The 17,575-nt window shown below is 47.6% G+C and overlaps 1 protein-coding gene across 5 annotated transcripts in view; it reads left to right on the forward strand.

Moving 5' to 3' along the window:
• The window catches only part of Syn3 (synapsin III), a 457,540-nt gene that overhangs the window by 361,142 nt on the left and 78,823 nt on the right, over nucleotides 1–17,575 (forward strand). For all 5 annotated transcript variants that reach the window (XM_063263103.1, XM_063263102.1, XM_063263105.1 and 2 more), the window contains one exon: nucleotides 12,194–12,256. In XM_063263103.1, coding sequence (XP_063119173.1) covers nucleotides 12,194–12,256 — 63 coding nt within the window. The remainder of the gene's footprint in view (nucleotides 1–12,193; nucleotides 12,257–17,575) is intronic.

The following is a 17,575-nucleotide window of genomic DNA, read 5'->3' on the forward strand; positions in this document are numbered from 1 at the left end:
TGTGGATGAGTATCCCGTGAGTAGGGTGTAGATTATCCCTGTGACTCTAGGCCAGTGTGCAACAATCTGGTTTCCAAGCACGGATTTGGCTTTAGCATCAGATGGACAGGTTGTTTAATTACGTATCAGGACTCTGGTTCATGAATCAGAAGTTACAGCAATGCAGTTGGCTCATGGGAATTATAGTAGATGCGTCCACTCTAAGGCTGCAGCGAGGCACAACTGGCCACAGGGAGACAGATATGGCTTCTGAAGCCAGACATCTTCTTGGACCCTTCTCTGTAGAAGCCCAGTATCCAAAGACCACTTCACCCTTCACACAGGTCCTAGCCTCTATCTGGGTCCTGGAAGCTTCCTTGCAGTGAAATACAGTGCCCTCTAGCCTAAGCCAGGACCCTGCTGTGGATAATAGGACAACCTGCTTCCATGCTGCCCTGTGGTTCCTGCCTCCATTCTCCAGTCCCTGGGGACCCTGATCCTTCCCCCCAGGATCCCTTGCATGGAGATTAGCCATGCCTATGCCCCTGCAGCTCCAGGTTGTCTCCAAAGAAGCACCCCCTTCCAGCTAGCCTGCCTAGAGTCCCCACCAAGACATATTTCTGTAGACCTCAGCCATTAGGCCAGCCCTGGCCCAGCACAGGGCTTGGATCTGCTCTTGTCCATCCATCCCCACACTTCTGCCTAAAAAAGCCTTAGAGCTCTCAAGCCCCACCCACCTGTCCCAGGGCTGGCCTCTCTCCCACGAATCCCCCACTTCCTGCAAAGGGGTAAAAATAGGGAGGAATGCCCCCCCCAGAGATTGATCCAACCACATTTAAATGTGGCAAGGCTGATAGGAGTCTTCCCCAGACCTGCTTTAGTACTCTGTGTATCTGTCCTTCCTCTCCAAACCACATTTCCCCATCCATTATCCATCCTTCTTCCAGAGAAGTGAGGAGGGACAGGTCTATCCTCAGTGCTCAGCAGGACTGCCTGTTCACCTCCTCCCAACACCACAGGCTCGTTCTCAGAACTCTCTGACCATTCTTCCCCATTGGCTGTCTACTTTGTCTGGAGCATGCGGGGAAAGAAGTCTCCTTGAAGTCAGGAGCTGCTCCGGGGTTGGAGACCAGACACAGGGTGAGGCTTTACAAGTAAAGAGACGAGACAGAGTCGGGCTGTCTGGATCTGGAAGGTTCGGGCTCACTTCCCAGTGTCACTCAGCAGCTTTGCAGCTCCGTTATTTATAAAGTGGGGACCGCACCCGCCTCTCATATCTCATTAGTAGCTCTGGGGTGTGTTATTCACTGGGAATAGGGCACCAGCCATAGTCGCTGCCTCTGCCATCTCACCTTCTTCCATTCAGTAAAGGAACGAGTTGTTCTGATGGACCTGTGTCCCTTACTGTATCTGCTGGCCTCAGGTAGCACAGGTCACCACCGCCTGGCCAGGCAGGAGATACTGGGGTAGTGTGATGAAAACTTGATGGTCTCCGAGCCTGTCAGATATCTCTGTTGTGTTTAGCCACGGCTGTCTGGCAAAAGATACAGAAACCCTGGTCCAGGGGCTGAGTCACACTCTCCGGTGCCCTTCTCTGTCACCAAGGTGCATTCATCTGCCGTGAGCATATGGTCCCATAGAACCACAGAATGCCTGACAGTCTCTAACATGGAGGTCCAGGGTCTTCCTGGCAGGTGGAACTTCAGAAAGCTAAGTAGAATGGCAAAGAAGACAGCTGCAGTTACAGAGATCACATTGAGTTGACCAGAATATTCCAAGAGCCAGAGGTACTTCGACTCTCTTTGTGTGTCCAGCCAAGGGCTTCATGGAGACTCAGCCCGACGGGTGTGGGGTCTACTGCTTCCCACAGAACTGGTGAAGTCGCTGGCCCAAGAATGCACAGCTCATGCACACTGGCTTCAAAGTTTCTGTACTTGACTCTGCAGCCCCTTCCATGGAGGGAAGGGAAGAGGAAGAGTGTACAGGGGTCCTTTCCTGTTTTCCTGGTTGGTCTGAAAAGTTATGAGTTCTTTCTCCAGGAATGCAGGGTGCAACTGAGAATCATGGTGCAATTGGTCATGGCTGACCAATCCCATCCTGAAGTCATCCTAAACTTACCAAGAATCGCTGTTTAGGAACAAAAGATGCTCCCAGCAGCCATCCCTCTTACGAAGGCCAAGGACCTACTTAGCTCTGTATTTTGAGCTGTAATCAGAAGCTGAGAGAAACTGTGAGAAAACAGTGAGCAGAATCACAATTCATATACACAGGCCCTCAGCATTCTCCCTCTGAGCCCTTTTCAGCATCTTTCAGATGTTAATATTAGCAAGAAGGATCCAGCAAGTGTACTGAAGACCTGACTCAAATAGAGGGAAAGCAAGCCACCAAGATACACACACACACACACACACACACAGAGAGAGAGAGAGAGAGAGAGAGAGAGAGAGAGAGAGAGACAGGTGCAAGAGTCCCAAGCTCATTTAGCCAGGAGAGACTCTCCTCCCTCCCAAAGATCAGACCTCCAGAGTAGGCTGGTGGGCTACTGGGGTGATGTCTGAGTGGAAATCTTGACAGTCTCGACTGTGGCTTTGAGATTTTCTAGATTCATTTACCTTTATGGTCTATCTGTAGATGCTAGAAATGTACATTGAGACATTCTAATCTATATTGGGATTGAGGTCAGGGTATAATTCAGTGAGAAAGCACTTGCCCAGCAGGTAAGAGGCCCTGAATTCAACATCCAGTACTGCAAGTGTGTGTGTGTGTCTGTGTGTGTGTCTGTGTGTGTGTGTCTGTGTGTGTGTGTCTGTGTGTGTGTGTCTGTGTGTGTGTGTCTCTGTGTGTGTCTGTGTGTGTGTCTGTGTGTGTGTGTCTGTGTGTGTGTGTCTGTGTGTGTGTCTGTGTGTGTGTCTGTGTGTGTCTGTGTGTGTGTCTGTGTGTGTGTCTGTGTGTATGTATATATGTGTAAGTATATATACATATAAAAGGTAGACATCATTTACACAGCAGAATATCATGTGTCAGTAAGAAGGACATACTACAGTGGAAGAATCTTATGAGCATATACAAAGAAGACACCAAACATGAAGGTCACCTCGTTTGTGAGTCTGTGACATTAGATAGTGGTGACAGTTGCACAGCTGTGTGCATTCAACAAGCACTTGAAAGGGTGAATGTTGTCATGTATGAATCACACATCCAGAGAATTTATTGTTAGTTAAACATTGAAATAAAGCATTATGTAAGCTTTAGAGGAACACAGATGGATGGTACTGCTGTCATGTGAGCACCTGTATGCATAACTAAAGAATCTTTGGAACCGGGGCTGGAGAGATGGCTCAGTGGTTAAGAGCACCGACTGCACTTCCAGAGGTCCTGAGTTCAATTCCCAGCAACCACATGGTGGCTCACAACCATCTGTAATGGGATCTGATGCCCTCTTCTGGTGTGTCTGAAGACAGCTACAGTGTACTCACATACATAAATAAATAATCTACAAAAAGAATATCTGAAATCATTCTGCATAAAAAGTGAGTAATCCAGTTCCATCAATATAACAGTGATATTTAAAATATTTTCAAGGCAAGCTTTACAAGAAGAGGAAGAGAAAGAGTCCAAAAAAAGAAAAAAGAAAAAGTGGTGAATTTGGCTGAGGGTGCAGCTCTTTGGTAGAACACTTTCCTAAAATCTTTAAAGCTCCTGCTTCAATCCCAGAAGAGGAAGTGGGGAGGGGAGAGGAGGAGGGGGGAGAGGAAGAGGGAGGGGGGAGAAGGAGGGAGGAGGAGGAGGGGGGAGAAGGGGGAGAAGGAGGAGGAGAAGAAGAGGAAGGGGAAGGAGGAGGAGGAGAAGGAGGAGGAGGAGAAGAGGAAGGGGAAGGAGGAGGAGGAGGAGGAGAAGAGGAAGGGGAAGGAGGAGGAGGAGGAGGAGGAGGGGGGAGAAGGGGGAGAAGGAGGAGGAGAAGAAGAGGAAGGGGAAGGAGGAGGAGGAGAAGGAGGAGGAGGAGAAGAGGAAGGGGAAGGAGGAGGAGGAGGAGGAGGAGGAGGAGGAGGAGGAGGAGGAGAAAAAGAAGAGGAGGAGGAGGAGGAAGAGGAGGAGGAAATATAATAAACTTGACCTGGGACTAGGACTATAACTCAGTCGGCAGACACTGATTAGTCAGCCTAGCATGTAAGAAATCCCAGGTGTGATTCTCAATATTCAAAACTTTGAACCAGGCACGGTGGCACATGCCCATTATGACCTTACTGGGAAAATGGAGGCAGGAGGTCATCCTTAGCTATGTGTAAAGTTCAAGGCCAACCTGGCCTAGATGGGACCAAGAGACCTTGTCTTCAAAATAAAAGGTTTTAAACTACACCGTAGCTCTAATGGGTGGTAAGGTTGGTGTGTTTGGATTGACCTTTAGTGGAATGACATTTCTGTTGCTCATGGAGAACTCGCTGGGATCCAGATGGAGGCAGTGTGTGCTTCACATACAGACTCAGAGAGCAGGACAATGAAGCCCCGGAATGTACCTTATTCCCTTAACAGACAAAAGCCCCTGAGAAGTGGGAGGCTGTCACAGTTAGGGCTAGTACTGCTGTAGTAAAACACCATGACCACAGCAACTCTTATAAAAAAAAAGCATTCGATTGGGGCTGGCTTACATTCAGAGGGCTAGTCCATTATTATTATGATGGCAAAAGCATGCTGGTACACAGATAGATATGATGCTGGAGAGATAGCTAAGAGTTCTCCATCTGGATCAACAGGCAGCAGGAAGAGAGAGGAGGAGGGGGAGGGGGGAGGGGGAGGGGGAGGGGGAGGAAAGTCAGCGGGAGAGGGAGACTGGGCCTGGCTTGAGCTTCTGAAATTCCAAAGCCCCCGCCCCCGAAGTGAAACACTTTCTCCTACAAGGCCAAACCTACTCCAACAAGGCCATACTTCCTAATAGTGCCATTCCCGTGGGTCTATGGTGGCCATTTTCATTCAGACCACCACAGAGCCTAAGAAACCTGCCTGAAGAGACTCCTGTAGGAAGACAGGGCACATGTGTAGTGTAGTTAGACCCTGTATGAAGAAAAAATAACCTTGAAGAAAAATAAACCTTAAAGAAAGGGAAGAAGGTGATGGAAGGAGAGGAGGAGAGAAAAGGACAGTGGGTAGCCTAGGAATTTGGGGATCCCAAGGAATCCTCTCTTCAGGAGCCTGAGGGTGGCTCCTATGCCCTGCCTTTCAGGCATCTTTGGCCCCTGCTCCAACCAGCTCTTCCCCTGAGGATGTCCTCTGCATGCAAATGTCACGGGGAGAGTCCCCCAGTGGGTAAGGATATAGGCTGGTAGCCTGAGCCTGCTGCAGCCCTGAGCTCACAAGAACAAGGACCTCTTGTCGGTGGCACCAGTCTGTGGGCTGTTCATTTCTGACGATTGCACTTCTCGAGGAAACAGGAAATGTAAGGAAAAGGAATGCTTGCTTGTTGGTACCGCGTGCTTGGTTTAATTATTCCAAATTTGCTACCAGTATTTTTCCAAGACGCACTAGAAGCAGCAGTGGGGCAAAACAGAGGTGGAATTATCAGGGCAGAGAACCCATAGGCTGCCCAGCAAATGCCACCTAGCTAGATCCTCCCGAGTACCAGCCCTTGGCCTGGGATAGCAAGAGAAGTGAGGAAGGCAGGGTAGGTGCCATGTCTATCTGAGATGCTGTCTTGACACATGAGTGAGGTTGAAGTACTAGTGGAGAATGTTCTTTGCGATGGCTGTAAGGTTGAGTTGGAGGTGTCTGTGGAGCTTCTCAGCCAGATCTGTACAGTCCTCTGTAGTGTCCTGAACTAGGACAACCCTCTGGTCTCAGCCACAGACGTAAGCCCATTGCTTCTCAGGGAGCTTGGTGTTAATGAGTTCCCTACTGGAGAGTGGGGAAGCTAAGTCACAGATATGGTTGTGACTCTACCAATAGCCCATAGTCCTAAAGGTAGAAACCAGACATTGTCTTGAAGTCTCCTGGCTCCAGACTTCCTCCAGACCACCACCTAACCCCACACTGCTCAGTTCCATGTGCACTAGATTTATCCTCATGGCCCTGATGGCCTCGGCCCGCCCACCACAGAAAGTGCTTGGTAACAGACAGCATGAGGATCCAGGGGTGTCACTCCCACATGGTGGCCAGGGTGAGGGGCTCTGGTAGATCCAAGCTGCTTCGTTTTCTCCCTGGGTGATCTTTAGAACAGCCTTCCACCTCTTTTTACCCCGTTTCTTTGTATGTAAAATGAGAGTTAAAACCACGGAAGCTAGAACTGGAGAGATGGCCCAGCGACTAAGAACACTGGCAGCTCTACCAGATGACTAGAGTTCTAGCCTCAGCATCCACACCCAGCAGGCTCATAATCACCTGTAATTCTGGACCCAGAGGACCCTGCATCCCTTATGCACCAGGCCTTGTGTGTTACAGTTATGGTGGCAATCAAAGCAGTAGAGGGACGGGCTATAAAGAAATACACAAATGCAAATAGTGAGGGGCTCTCCTAGCTTGCTTTTTGTTGCTGTGATAAAAACACTGACCAAAGCCAACTTGGAAGGGAGCGGTAAGAATCTATTGGATGTACTGGTTATACTCCATCAGTGAGGAAAGCTGAGGCAGGAACTTAGAGGCTGGGACTGAAGCAGGGGTCACGGAGGGATGTCGCTTATTGGCTAGGTCTTTGTAGCTTGCCTATCTTGCTTTCTTGTAGAGCCCAAGACTGCTCACCCAGGGATGGCGTTTGCCCACAGAAGACTGCCTTTAGTCCCAGTAACTTGGGGGTCAGAGGCAGGAGAATCTCTGTGAATCAGAGACCAGTATGGTCTACATCCTGAGTTGCAGGATAACCAAAGCTACTTAGAGAGATCCTGCATTCAAAGGGGAAAGGGAAAGAACGTGCCCTCTACAGAAGCAGAGAGTTAGTTCCGTGATCAAGAGGACTTCCAGAGGACCCGGAACCCATCTCCAGTAGATCCCAATCATCTGTGATTCCAGATCCAGGGGTCTGGACACCTCTGGCCCCCACATGCACTTTACTTGAACTCAGGTACACATACCCACATGCAGTCACACATACCTAAGTATAATTTAAAATAATGAGAATAAATTCTCTTTTAAAAAACTTAAATCCCCACACCCACACCCCACCCACACCCCACCCCCACCCACACCCCTGGGACACGTACAGGCCAATCCGATGCATGCAGCTCCTCGGTTGGGGCTCCTTTTCCCAGATGACTCTAGTGTGTGTCCAATTGACAAAAATTAACTAGCACAGTGAGTGATCATACAGGGAGGCAGGGAGTCAAAGCAGTGGGGAAGGCCCCTGGTTACACTTTTACGTAGCTAGCCATACCCCACCAAAGCTGACTAGAATGTCCTCCAATGACCTAAGCACAATAAACCATAAACCTCTTAAATGTCCTGTCACCTTCACACAAAGCTGGAGTCCAGGTTTCCTCCACGAACCCGTGGAGACACACTCAGACTGTAACAGTGGCTCAGCCAGGACCTAATTCTTCACATGCTTAAATCTTTATTACCACGATTATAGATGGAATACCTTGGGTAGAAGTTGCCCCAAGTGCCCATTGTATAATTTCAGTTCCAGTTTCAGCTTGAGGACAGGGTTGGTAGAACACTGACCTTGGCTCAGCCTGCCAGACTCTGATCTTCCCAGGGGAACACCCTTCGAGAACACAGGGCTGCCCCACTTGTTTTAGCTTATTTGGGTACTTTTGAATAAGGCCTTATCAGGGTGGGGAATCTGTTTTCAAAGATGGATCTTCCCCCTCCAACAGGATGTCAGGCCTCTTGCCATGGGGCAGTGCTGAACTCTGGAGCGTCTGGGGCCATGGGACCGGGAAAAGGGTCCCTGAGAAACCATCCCCAAGGAAACTAAATAAAGCTATTGTTGCAAAGGGAAGAGAAAAAATAGCCCAGCTAACAAGATGTTTTCTGTCCTCTGTGACCTGTCTGTGTGTGGGGAGGGGCTGGGCCGTGGCAAAGGGGTGGGAGTAGGAATGGCTCTCGGGGTCCATAGAAACAGCATGGGAGAGAGGGAACAGGGCAGAAGGGATGGGTCGCCATGGGGCTGAGCTGCTGCTCTAACCTATCTGAGCTCATGTGAACAGCTTATTCTGTTTTCTTGTCTATAAAGCCCAGGAAGGAAGTGACGCTAAGGTACATTGAAGCAAGAGGTTCTATTCCTGACTCTGCCATGATCCTTGGAAAACCATCAGTCTTAGTCTGGGGTGGGGGAGGGGATACCATGGGTGGACTCTTCACATGCAGATTCAGGACACCTAGTTTGATTTCTGGAGGTAAAACAACTGACTGTAAAAACCTATCCGATATCTCCAAGTTCTGCCTATGTTGCTCTGGAGAGCTCCTTGGAGATAAAATACTAGGCCAAAGGACGTTTACACAGAAGTGTTCTGTGGAAATTTGCTTGCAGTAGCAGGCAAGGTGGGGGAGAAGGAGATGGAGGGAAAGAACCACACACGTTTGCTCACGCTAGGGAAAGTAGCCAAACACTGCAGGACAGGTATGCGTGGAGTTCAATCCAGATCCCAGACTAGAAGATACCAGGGGACCAGAGCCTCTACTCCCTGACTCCATCATCCAGTCTACTTGAAACCTCCCCCTCTTCCTCCCAGAGTTAGAGCATCCCTCCCACCCCTCTCTTCTACTTCATGTTTGCGATTTCAGTACTTTTAGCTGAGCAGTTGATACTCCTCATTCTTCCCTCTTGCCACACCCTTGCCTTAGAGCCCTACAAATTCACTATTACCAACCCCTTTTGCAGATCAGAAAACTAATATCTGTCCTAAAATCAAGACAGAACCAGTGGCATGCCATGCTCCCTCCAGGTCTCGCCAGGGGCTGCCTGTGACCAGTATGGGCAGGGCAGATGCAAGAGAACACACATCTCCCCTCCAGGTCAGCCTCCAATCTTTCAATTGCTGAGTTTGTCTACAGTCTGCAAAGATGACTGCGTGCAATGATTATGCCAGGTAACAAAAGATCCCTAATGAAAATGCACTCGGTGTGTGCCTCACACTGGTCAGATAGATAAAATGGAAGTCTCTCAGGGCTGGAGGAATCGTAGGCCCTAGGCAAGAATATAATACAATTAGTTTGCTATATGAATGTGATGTCAAAGTGCCTTCTAAATATTTACATTTATACCCACAGATCAGTGCTGCTCCCAGCCTTGGTCAGAGAAGCGTCTGTCTACATTGGGTGACAGCCAATGCAGGGGCTCATAGTTGATCAAATGCTAAGAATAAGGGTGGGGTTCTCAGTCCTAAATGTGGCAAGGATGTCACCCTCTCTAAGGCTCAGGGAAAGTTGCAGAAAGGGAGGTGGGAAGAATCTAAGAGCTGGCAGAGGGAGAAATGTGAAAAACATGAGTGTGGCACCCTCATGAACTCACAAAAGCACTGGCTATGACACAAGGCTGTGCCTATCAATGTGCCCTCATGGATGAGGGAGAGGCCAATAAGGCCCCGCCCCTCCCTGAGGAACTGTAGGCAGTTAAACATGGGGGGGGCGTGAGAGAGTCATACTCCTCAGTGGTGCAGATGCTAGTGTGCCTTCTTCAAATAAATGGCTCCCCCACCTGTGTTCTTGCAGGCAGCCCTAATCTAAAGCAGTGTACCACAGACAAATAAACAGACATGAAAGGAGAAGGAGGGCTTGAGGGAAGAAGGTGTTTGATGGGAGGGGAAGAGGATTAAAAATGGGGGCAACAGAGTCAGAGTATGCATGTGTGCATGAAGTTGTGAAAGAATATGTTTTTAAAGCATGAAAGCTGACGTTCAAAGATGTGCAGTGTTTGCTAGAGTCATATAATAGTAAGGTGAGGAACAAATGTGGAGGGAGAATGAACACGGAATCCACACACTGGTCCCCTCTAGGGTGGGAGGGAACGGGTTACATCAAGGAAAGAACTACATCCTGGCTTTCGATTGCTTGGGCAGGGTTTTGTTTCAACAATGCGATGTCCTGATGCTGCTCTTGAAGTCTCTTTCAGATGTGAAACCCACAGTAGGCACCAGGAGCACTCTCATCACTTCATATTGGGTAGAAAGAGAGGAAAATGAAATTGGCTATGTACTGCACTCTCAACTTCATAAAAACAGAACAAATAAAAAATAAAACTATAAGGCTTTTCCCTCTCTCCCAGACTAGCAGACCATAGGTCTGGGATGACTGTTATTGCCTTTTTTTATACTTAATATTTTATTGAAGTTTCCAAACATTTACAGTGAGTGCATATTGCTTTGGGTATCAAAATCAAATACTACTTATTTAAAAGATAAATTGGCTCACCTTGGGGGGGGGTTCAGGAGTGTGGTAATATTTAGCCTGGATTAAGCGGGAAAAGCTCGGGGTTTACAGAATCCAACTGAAGTCCTCAGCTGGAGAGTTTTCTTATATGCAAAATGCTGACATAAATAAATGAATAAATAAATAAATAAATAAATAAATAAATAAATGCATACCTTCCCAGAATTCCTCAAGGGATCACTGTGGGAATGTAATGAGATGATATATACCTTGCTTTTTTTCTTCTTTCTCTTTTTAACCAAATACTTGGCATAAGCAACATGATGAGGGAAGGGGTTATTTTGGCTCACCGTTTCAAATGGGTCAGTCCGTCCCAGGGAAGGGAGCAACAGCTCACATCATGGTGGAGAGGGAACAGAATGGCACTCTGATAGGAAGAGACCAGGACGGGACATAGTTCCCCGGACACTTCCTCCACCAGGGACATTTTACTATCTCCCAGCTGGGCCATCCTGCTTCGAATCCACTGAGGGCTTGATCCATTCATTAGGTCAAAGTCTGAAGATCTAGTCAGCTCTGGGAATATACTCACAAATACACTCAGAAGTGTGTTCCTTTAATCAACTAGGTGTTTACAGCCATTGCCAAGATCATGTAGTAGACACCCAGAGAGAAGAATGGCATTCCTCAGGGCCCCTCATGTGTATGGACAAGTTCATTGTTGGGAACAATCCAGGATAGGGTGATAGATCCCTATCTGTACAGCCTAGAGAAAGAGACATGATGACTCCTGTTGAGGGACAGTTTGACGACTCAAAAGGAAGAGACCTCCATCATCGCTACATAGCCAGGAGAGATGAACTTTGACCTCAAGCAGACCAGAATAGATTCCCACAAACCAAGCAAACACCCTTCAAACAGTGTAAGAGTGGCATAAAGCAAATCGAAGTTCAGGTGCGAACCCCGCTTTCCTCTCAGATTATTTTCCTCTCACCGTTCTCCGTTAGTGTCAAGGGGAGAGACGCATGCTCATGCCTCGAGAAAATGTTGCCGACAGTACAGATTGAAGCATAGATTCTCTATTCACCCTCGTATATGGACCAGAAGTATCTGAAAGACCGTGCAGATAAGGCCTGGAAAACTGTGGGATGCTTCAAAGAAGCCAACACCGAGAGGCTATTTAACATGGTGCCTAAGGGTAGCAAACTGGACATGAGTTCCTGCTGTAGGTAATGAGACTCCATGCACCTAGAGTGTTATTCCAGGCAGAAGTGTGCTAGGAAAACGAAACTATTTTTCTCTAACCTTACCATTTTAGAGTTCCTGACATAGGGCTGAAGAGATGTTCCAGCGGTGAAGAGTACTGACTAACCTTCTAGAGGACCTGGATTCCATCCCTGGCAGCCATGTGGCAGCTCAGAACCATCTGTAACTACAGGTCCATGGGATACCCTCTGTGGGCACCGGGCACACGTGTGGTGCACACGCATACATGTAGACAAAGTATCTATGCGCATAAAATAGTAAAATAGGTTTTTAAAAAAAAAGAATTCCTGCCATGTTCATGACCACCCCGTTGGGTGGACTGGTATTATCTTCCCCATTTTGCAGATGAGGATAAAGGCCTGGGTCCATGCGGTGCTTTGCCTGAAGCTGCACTACGGTCAAGCCAACATTTAAAAATCAGTCGATGGGAACATCTCCATGCCTGCAGTCTCTTGGGTGCCCCCAGGCAAGCTGGTTCTGGGAGTTCAGATGTACAGAGGCTTGTGGGAGTGATAGCGGGGCTCCCGCAGAGCATTCTGGGGGAGCCCTGACCAGCATTCTATGAGTAAAACCTTTTACAGAACTGATAGCCCAGAGCCTCTCTGTGGCAGTGCTCTGAGATTGCTAATAAGTGATTTCCTCTCGTGTCTTTCAGCTCACAGCCCCGAACTTCCCTGTGGTGATCAAGCTGGGACACGCTCATGCTGGCATGGGAAAGGTATGAGAAGCACTTGAACACACATAGTGGGTACAACCACAGCTTCCCTGGACTCTCTGTTTCCCCTCTGCACTTGGCCCAGTCCCCCTGGAAGACAGTGTCAGAAGGAATCCACAACCCTTCTCCCTCTGCTCCCAGCTCATATTCCTGTAAGCTTGCACTGCATGCTCTGTCTAACTCAGCCTGAGCTCTGGGCTTCACCTTGAATTGATAGCTTGCGGTTCTCTGTGATTATAGCTTAAGAGACATGAAAGCAAGACCCTTTTCAATAATGATTCTTTTGTATCAAGTAGCCATTATCATCTCCTCTGTGTTGTAAGCTCCTGCCTGATCTGTCCCTGCATCACTTGCTGAGCTAGCACCACAAAGGTGCAAACAGGGCTGCACAGCGGGAGCCCCTGGAGTCAGCCAGCTTCCGCCAGACTGAACAGGGTATTTAACACAGTCTCAGATGGCATCCAAGGAGGCTGGATTGGTCAGCCTCTCAGGTGCAAGTGTCAAAGCTCAACTCAGTTTGGAGGAAAACGCTGATCCATTCGTGCAAGCCAAATGGCTAGAGTCTCTTGTTCCAGGATCACATCTCATGGGTTCGTGTACCTGCCTCCAGGGAGAGGGATGTAGGGATGGGTCAGCGCCAGTGAAGAGGAAAATTCAATCCTGGACTTGAGCGCAGTGGGGAACTATTGTATTATACCTCTGCCCAGCAGAAGACAGCTTTGCCTTGACCAGCTCAGACAGCCAAACAGGCCTGCCCTTCAGGCCTGTCTTTGCCTGCCAGGTTGCCTGAAGCTCTCTTCCAATCCTGTTCTTCCCATTCAGGTGGGATAAGGAAAAGGTCAAAGGTTCAGGGTCAGGCAGGGCAGGGTGAGGCAAGTTCTAAACCAGCCTCTTGAGGCTTCTTCAGCCATTAGATGATGGCTGTAGTAACAACCTCTAAAAATGCATCTTTCTATATGAACAGTCTTCTGTCTCTGTGACAAAATGGGTAAGAAAATCTGCTTCTAGAAATGTTTTCTGTCTGTCTGTCTGTCTGTTTCAGGCTGTTTCGGAATTTTTGAGTCACAGTCATCTGGCCCTGTTTGGGGGGCTATGCTGGCACAGTTGGTCATGGCAGAGAGGGTGTGGTGAATCATGACTGTTTGTGCTGTGGCCGCTGAGAGGGAGTGAGAGAAAGGAGAAATTAGTAGAGTGCATAAAAACCACTCCCCTTGAAATCCATCAAGCTATGAACCCACGGACGAGCTCTGAGCCCTCCTGATCCAACCACCCCCACCAAGTCTCTGCTTCTCAATTGCTACAGTGGGGACCAAACCTTCATTGCTGGAGTAGGGGAGGGCATCTAATATCTAAACCATAATAAGTGCAGACTCCTTAGGACACACACGGGATAAAGATAGGAAACTTTGCCTCTTTTCCCATTATTATATTCCAGGGCCTGGGTGGGGCCTGATGAACAGATGAGGGGATTCCTCTCTAGAAACCTATTCCCTCTTTCCCCACTCCCTCCTCCACATATACAACATGGCAGTAGCTTCCTCCTCCTTCCCCTCTTCCTCCTCTACATCCTTGTCTTTTCTTCCTCTTCCTCCTCATCCTCCTATTCCTCCTCCACTTTCTTTGGGCTGAAAGGGATTTCCCTGTGGTTCCCAATGGCCTTCATGGGCCTTAATTCAACGGGCATCCTTATCTCTTAAGCTTTCCGGGAATCCCTTCTGTCCTAGAATTTTCCTCTAGTGGCCACTCCATAAGCAAGCACAGCGTTGTCTCTCACTAACTCCTTCGGCTTCAGGTGACGCTCTCATCTCAACAGCCTCCTGAGTCACATTCCCTATATATGCAATCAAGTTCCTGTCTCCAATTACCTCCTGTATTTTGTCCCCTCGACTCCATGGAAACATTCCAAACAGTGTCTGTTATCTCCCTGTCTCTTCTTCATCTTCTTCCTCTCATGTGACTTCCACCTCTGCAAAAGAACCTGCCATTCTGTTATTTTGAAACTGAAATCAAATAGCAAGGGTATCTCGGGGGGAGAGGCTTGGCTAGCACACCCCAGACCCCAGCATAGCTTCCATTTCCAGCCCAGCAAAACCGCACAAAACAACTCAGAGATGTACAAGTCATTGTCTCTGCCTCCTCCATGTCCAAATGGTCACCAAGTTCTTGTCACTTGACCCTTGTTTCTCCAGTTGCTCTTTTCTATCTATCCACTACCATCACATTGAATAGTTCTGGTAAAGTTAGAGGGCCCCAACAACTTAGCTTTAACCCTAAAACTTAAGGTAATCCCCAAGAGGAAATAAAGAAGTGCCTACAGACACGTTTGCAATTCATAGGCCAGAGGGAAGTCCCAAAAGTCAAGAAGTCAGTCCCCAAAGCAGAAAGGTAACACAGACCACAGTAAACACGGGTTTTTCTAGAATGCTGGCACGGGGCAAAGGAGGAAATTAGAAAACTTGCAAGGAACAGTCTGGAAAAGCTGACTGAGCAAATGACATCATGTTCCTGCTGAGAGGGTAAAGAGCACAGCATGTACCTCTTACAGTCCTTGTGCCGGTCTCCTAAGAAGGGAAATGGGTGGCTGGAGACTTCCAGGAAAAGCATGCCCTAAAGATACCTAGTAAGGAAGTATCAATGACCTTGATGTTTTGCAAAGCCATTTCAGCATCCAGTGGACATAGTCTTTGCCTCCATTGGATTGCCTGCAGACAAGTCCGGAGGGGGTATGCATTTCCATGACTAACGATTCATGTGGGCAGTACCATTCCTAGGAAGGTGGTCCTGGTTGGTGTAAGAGAGCAAACTGAGGGGTTGGGGATTTAGCTCAGTGGTAGAGTGCTTGCCTAGCAAGCGCAAGGCCCTGGGCTCGGTCCTCAGCTCCGGGGAAAAAAAAAAAGAAAGAAAGAAAGAAAGCAAACTGAGCAAGCCACGGTGAAAAAGCCAGTAAGCACACCCCTCCATGGTCTCTGCCTCCAGGATCCTGCTTAATCTGAAGTTCTGCTCTGATCTTTTCCCGGGATGGTCTATAATTGAAACATGTAAGCCGAAAAAACCCTTGGCTCCCTAAGTTCCCATTGATCATGGTGTTTATCACAGCAATAGACAGAAAACTAGGACAGGTGGGGGCAGGGCATGCCCCGAGCTTTCCAGAAGGGAGGCTAGATAAGCAGTTGGGGATTTGCTTCCTAGAGGACACTGAACCTTATCTAAAAACAGTTTTAGATTTTACAGTTGGGGGTAACAGGGAGGTCCTTCTGGAATCTACCAGGAAGGAGCCTGAGTGCTGTTCAACACCCCTTGTATACAAGACAGCCTCCTGCCATGAAGAACTATTCAGTCCCAAACATCATCACGGTTAAATGGAAGGAAAAATCATTGCATTTGGATAAAATTGACTTTATTTCCTCTGTTGAATGTTTACAAGGCTGGAAAGCAGATAACACCATGGGGATTGTAGAGTTCAACATCAATATCATAGTATTTCAGAGTCCAGACGGGACTCCATATCAGTGGATCCATGGCTGTGGGGTCAATCAACAGACTGGAAATGAATAAGAAAAGCTTGTCTCTATACTTAAACATGTCTATTTTTCCTGCCATTATTCTCCAAAAGCATACGTGCTGTGTATGTTGGGCTGTGTATACAGAAACTGCACACAGAAGGGGCAGCTGCTGCGCCATTTTATATAAGGGACATGAGCATGCACAGACAGGTTCTTACAGCTTCTTTTTAGGCTCTCATAATCTATTACAAATTCAGTGTGAGAGATTGTCTTCTGTCTTTATCTTTAATTAATTGTTTTATTTATGTACATCCCAAATGTATCTCCTACTTCCGGTTCCCCCTCCAAGAGTTCTTCACTCCAACTCCCCTCCCCTTCAACTCTGAGAGGGTGCAACCCCCAAGGAATCCTCCTTCCATGGGCCATCAAGTTTCTACAGGATTAGGTATACCCAGTGTTTACGGTGTTAAATTCTCAATGTTTTCTTCTTCAGAAGCAGCACCTTACAGCAACTAAGGATACTCATTTGAATCTAGAATTCCACCACTTGTGAGTTGTGATGCTGTAGATGAGTTACCTCACCTACCCTCCCCCACCATAATTCTGTCCTTTGTGCAGTGACAATAATGATAGTAGTATCAATGTCACATACCGGTTGTAAGGATTAAGAGAAATTTTGCACACGATGTTCTAGTTCAATGCAGGAACAAGCGGGTGCTCGGTGGATATTAGCGGTCAGTAGAACGGTAGATGCCTGAGCCAGCTCTGAGAACCCCAACCCAACTGAAGTCAACAGGAGATGACTAAACATCATGAGCTATCAGAGAGCGCACTTGGCCACAAACTCAGTATGAGTCAAGTGAGTGTCAGGTTGCCAAACGCTTACCTCAGCAAATGACAAATAGGCATAGGTGAAAATGGTGTCAGCTGTATTACCCATTGTGAAAATGAAATTTATAGCCACCAGAGTAGCTAAAAATGAAAAGATTAATAACACTAAGTGTTGGCAAGGACACAGAACCTATTGTCTTCTAAGCTGAAGACAGAGGAGTTCTTTTGGTATATCTGGTTCTAAATGTATCACATACAAACCAGAGCAATTGTTCATAATAGTTTTGATGTTAACTTCCAAAACGCATGTATCTGTTAACAGTACACAGAATCACTGTGTATTCATGCAAGCTAGACATTTCAGCAATACAAGGAAACTAAACTACGGGTGCAGTATGAAGGAATCTCACAAACACGCTATTGAGAAAACCAGGGCTGGAGAGATGGCTCAGCTGTTAAAGACTGGGCTCACAACCAAAAATATAAGAGAAAACTAAGTCAGATACCAAGGGATGCTGAATTTGATCATTTCATTCACATGAAGTTGAGAATGACGTTGAAAGCTCCAAGGAACCTATAGTTTTTTAGGTTCCTGTAGTTAACTAGGATATTTTTGGGTGATAAAAGATTTAGGAAACCCCAAGAAGGGCAGCCGTAGTGGTTGAATACTCCCCTGACATGCACAGCTCCCCAGATCATGTCTAACTCTGCAAAACAAACAGGCTAGAGCAGACGTTACCTTCAGGGCTCGTGCTCACTGAGCTGAGGCCTAAGTGGGATGGCTACAGGGAAGTTCGTTTTGTGTCTAGTCACAGAATCACCTGTTGCGTAGTGTGTCCTTTTCCATGGTTGTGTTAGATTTCAGACTAAAACAAGGTTTGAAACCATAACGGACTCTGAGAATATAGCTTTGGATCTGTGATCTCCAGAACAAAGGAAGAGTCTATGGCTAGAAGTGTGTGGTCAGTTCTTGATTGCGCTCTAATTC

The sequence above is a fragment of the Rattus norvegicus genome, chromosome 7 (genome assembly GCF_036323735.1).
Source record: "Rattus norvegicus strain BN/NHsdMcwi chromosome 7, GRCr8, whole genome shotgun sequence".
Lineage (NCBI taxonomy): Eukaryota > Metazoa > Chordata > Mammalia > Rodentia > Muridae > Rattus > Rattus norvegicus.